Raw genomic sequence first — 4252 nt, forward strand, 5'->3', positions numbered from 1 at the left:
TCAATAATATAATTAATATTTTGTAATATTTAAAATAATATTAAATATAATTATTGTTACAAATTAGTATTTAATATTGTCAACAAATTTTGTAGATGCTCAAAGGGAGCATATGCAGATAAAAAACGTTCCACACAAATGTGCACCACATGTTTGTAATAATTAAAGGTCATGCCACCTTCTACCTCCTAAACGCAGGTCAAATTTAACTTTTTTCAAGTCAAACGTACAACCATTTTATGCACGCACACACATGTTTTTTTGGTTACTTGTACTCTTATGGTCGGTTGAATTGACCATCTCACCCTCGGCTTTCTATAAAATCCCTAATTTCATTCTTCTTTCAATTATCAAACTTCCAACTTAGATTTCCTCAATTTACATAAATGGCTGCTTCATCTTTAGCTTTTCCATCTCTCCACCACCTGAATCTCTCATCGGATATACCCAAACGTCAACGCGCCACCAGCGTCACCCTCATCACCGCCGTCACCAGAGACTCTGTTCCACCGCTTTCTGCCACATCTGCTGATATAGCTCCCACCGTCAGCGGCAACTCCCCCACCAATCTCCCCCTCCGGCAAATCCCTGGCTCCCATGGCATTCCTTTCTTTCAACCACTTAAAGATCGATTTGAGTACTTCTATGGCGCCGGCGGCAGGGATGAGTTCTTCAAGTCTCGAGTCCAGAAATTTCAGTCAACGGTTTTCCGTACCAATATGCCACCTGGCCCTTTCATCTCTACTAACCCCAATGTCGTCGTTCTTCTTGATGCAAAAAGTTTTCCGACGCTTTTTGATGTTTCCAAGGTCGAAAAGAAAGATTTGTTCACCGGCACGTATATGCCGTCGACTGAACTCACCGGCGGTTACCGTGTTCTCTCGTATCTTGATCCATCGGAGCCCAAACATGCTCTGTTAAAAAATCTCATCTTTTTTATGCTCAAATCTTCACGCACCAGAATCATGCCGGAATTTGAAACAACTTATACTGAACTCTTCGATGAACTCGAAGCAGAGTTGGCCCAAAAGGGTAAAGCTCTGTTTAACGACGCCGGAGAACAGGCGGCGTTCCGGTTTCTTGGTCGGGCATATATGGAAACAAATCCGGAAGGAACAAAGATCGGAAAAGATGGTCCGAAACTAATTAGCACCTGGGTTTTATTCAATCTCGGGCCGTTGCTCCGCCTTGGACTTCCTTGGTTCGTGGAGGAGCCTCTCCTCCATACTTTCCGGCTGCCACCGGTCCTCATAAAGAAAAACTATCAGAAACTCTACGAGTTCTTCGAATCCTATTCATCTCCGATTCTCGAACAAGCTGAAGCTTTAGGGATTTCAAAAGAAGAAGCGGTTCACAACATCTTGTTCACCGTGTGTTTCAATACTTTTGGGGGTATCAAGATTTTGTTTCCCAATACTCTAAAATGGCTCGGCCGTGCCGGTACGAGTTTGCATACCCAGTTGGCGGAGGAGATCAGAGGTGCGATTAAGACCCACGGTGGAGGGAAGGTGACGATGGCGGCGATGGAACAGATGCCGTTGATGAAGTCCGTCGTCTACGAGTCTCTCCGGATCGAACCTCCGGTGGCACTGCAATACGGGAAAGCCAAACGCGACTTGACGATCGAGTCACATGACGCAGCTTTCAAAGTCAAAGAAGGAGAAATGTTGTTTGGATACCAACCATTTGCGACCAAGGATCCAAAGGTATTTGACCGGCCGGAAGAATTTGTGCCGGATCGGTTTGTTGGAGATGGAGAGGAGCTTTTGAAGTACGTGGCGTGGTCTAACGGACCTGAGACAGAAGGACCGACGGCCGGAAACAAGCAGTGTGCAGGAAAAGACTTCGTTGTGTTGATTACTCGGTTGTTCGTCGTCGAACTCTTCCGGCGGTATGATTCTTTCGATATCGAGGTGGGTGCATCTCCGTTAGGTGCCAAAGTCACATTAACGTCTCTCAAGCGAGCTCGTGTGTGATTTCATCCACCGGACCAGATCGCCAGTGATTTTCTTAAAAGTTTCCGGTCGGCGAGGATAACTTGGGAAATATAAATTTGTTTTTGACGTCCATGTTCAAAAAATGTATTTATGTTTGTTTGTGACAAACAAGCTTTTAGTTGCTAGAAACTATTGTAATATTTTTATAACGATGAAACCTGAACATATTTGTTACTATGTTTATTAGGGGTTGTTTGTTTACTTCTTAATAGTTTCATTAAAAGACAACCTATAAATCGTTAAGAGATGAATCTTATTTTGAAAAAAATGTCTGTCTCTTAATGGTTCTAAAATCCTCTAAATGATTTTATATCATGTATCTCTCTTAACCATTAAGAGCACTGATTTCATTTAACACAATTACCAAACAATTATATTTCATTTTACACTATATCATGAGAGTCTATTAATCATTCTGATCACTTAATCATTCTGCACCAAACCATTCAACAATTACCAAACAGCCCCTTAGATTTGATTTTAAGAATTTTTTTAACAATTAAATAACGAAATAATTCTACTATGTGCAACAAGCTTGTAATATTGATCTGTTGAAATGTTTCAGATAAAAAAAAGACAAAATCTATGTACGTTTAAAAAGCGATTTTTGTTGTTGTTGTAGTTGTGAATCATAATTGTTAAAGGACGACTGTTTGATTTAAACTTGTATAAAAATGACGACACATACATCTTCGCAACGGGCAAGGGTGACACTAGTATTTGAAAAACGAAAGAGGACCTTTTTCGAGTCCCATAAGTTGACCGTCGTCAACTATTGATACTTAAAAAGGGGCATGTTTCGAAGAGATTGATTAAGCCACAACGAAGAGCTTATGTGACATGATTTGCAAGGCAATGACGACAAACGATGCTAATTAAGCAATTGTACTATTATATGCTATACAAACCTACTGATTAATCAATTGCCATAACTGAAGTCCACACAACCAACAAACATTGATGACAAGCTCTAAAACTTGCGAATCTTGAAATTAATACAAACTAGTGCTCGGCACCGTGCGTTGCACGGTGATCATAGCAGATGTCAAGTAATATACAAAAAATTGTGAACCACATCAATATCCCTATACTTCAAAATTGAAAATACTAAATTTTCATAGTACATTTGTAATCTTTCCAATATTTCAAGACATCCTTCTCGTTTCATATACTTAACTGTTTTTCAAGAATTTTTTTTCTCATTAATATGGATTAAAATTCAAGTCAAATTCAACTACAATTAATGATTTGAAAATATTAAATTCTAATTTGTGACATCAATATCTTAGGAGAGTCAACCAAATAAGTTAAGCACCATGAGTTTAGAGAATCATTCAAGGGGAGTCAGCTCTGTGAATTGTCACAGAGACATCCCAATCTTGCTTTATAAATCTATCATTCAGTGTCAATCGTTGATAATTGTGGTTCTTACTTTTAAATATAGAAAGAACAAAGATTATATATATAATTAATTTTTAATATTGATTAACCCTTCTGACAAAAGGAGAGTTAGCCAAAATGAATCAACCTCGTGTTCGGAGGGTGCCAAAGTGCTCTAGCCACAGGTGTTAGAAGAACCAACCAAAAGAAACCAACCTCATGAGTTGTCACAAAGGCATCTGGACCTCATTTTACATATCCAACATTTTTGTCAATCTTTCAACTCTTTATCAGTGTGGATATATAAAACTCAATCATAATTTAAGATTGAAGAATATTCAATTATTAGGGTGTCGCATCAACGGTTCCGCTTCTTACTTTCAAAAACATATTAAAATTATCTCTTCAATTAATATTTAGTATAGATTAATTTTTTTAATAAAAAAGGGTTGGCCAAAATGAGTCGACCGCATATGTTTAAAAGTTCAATCAAAATGATCCAATCACGTGACCAATGTGGGATATCTCAAACTCAACCATAATTCACCAATACCTTAATACTCAATTATCATGATGTCACCTCAATACTCTTGGTTCTTCCTTTAATATATATACAGATTCACCGACACCTCAATACTCAATTCTCATGATATCACCTCAATACTCGTGGTTTTTCCTTTAATATATATATATATATACCCAATGAGGCAAACTCCATGAATCGACACAAATGCACCAATCCATATGCCACCTCATCACCACAACGTTTTAAATTTTATAATCTTCATGGTGTCATCTCATCACCCCAAGGTTATATATATATATATATATATATATATATATATATATATTGTAATATTCGGGTTATTTTATTA

The 4252-nt window shown here is 37.8% G+C and overlaps 1 protein-coding gene across 1 annotated transcript; it reads left to right on the forward strand.

The window, feature by feature from the left end:
• The first annotated feature begins 386 nt into the window (after positions 1 to 386).
• Positions 387 to 2200, forward strand: LOC112511398 (allene oxide synthase). Its single transcript, XM_025116999.1, has one exon. The coding sequence runs from the start codon at positions 387 to 389 to the stop codon at positions 1974 to 1976; it is 1590 nt and encodes a 529-aa protein (XP_024972767.1). The 3' UTR covers positions 1977 to 2200.
• Positions 2201 to 4252: the final 2052 nt, after the last annotated feature.

Source organism: Cynara cardunculus, assembly GCF_001531365.2.
Source record: "Cynara cardunculus var. scolymus isolate 2C chromosome LG 4, CcrdV1, whole genome shotgun sequence".
Taxonomy (NCBI): Eukaryota; Viridiplantae; Streptophyta; class Magnoliopsida; order Asterales; family Asteraceae; genus Cynara; species Cynara cardunculus.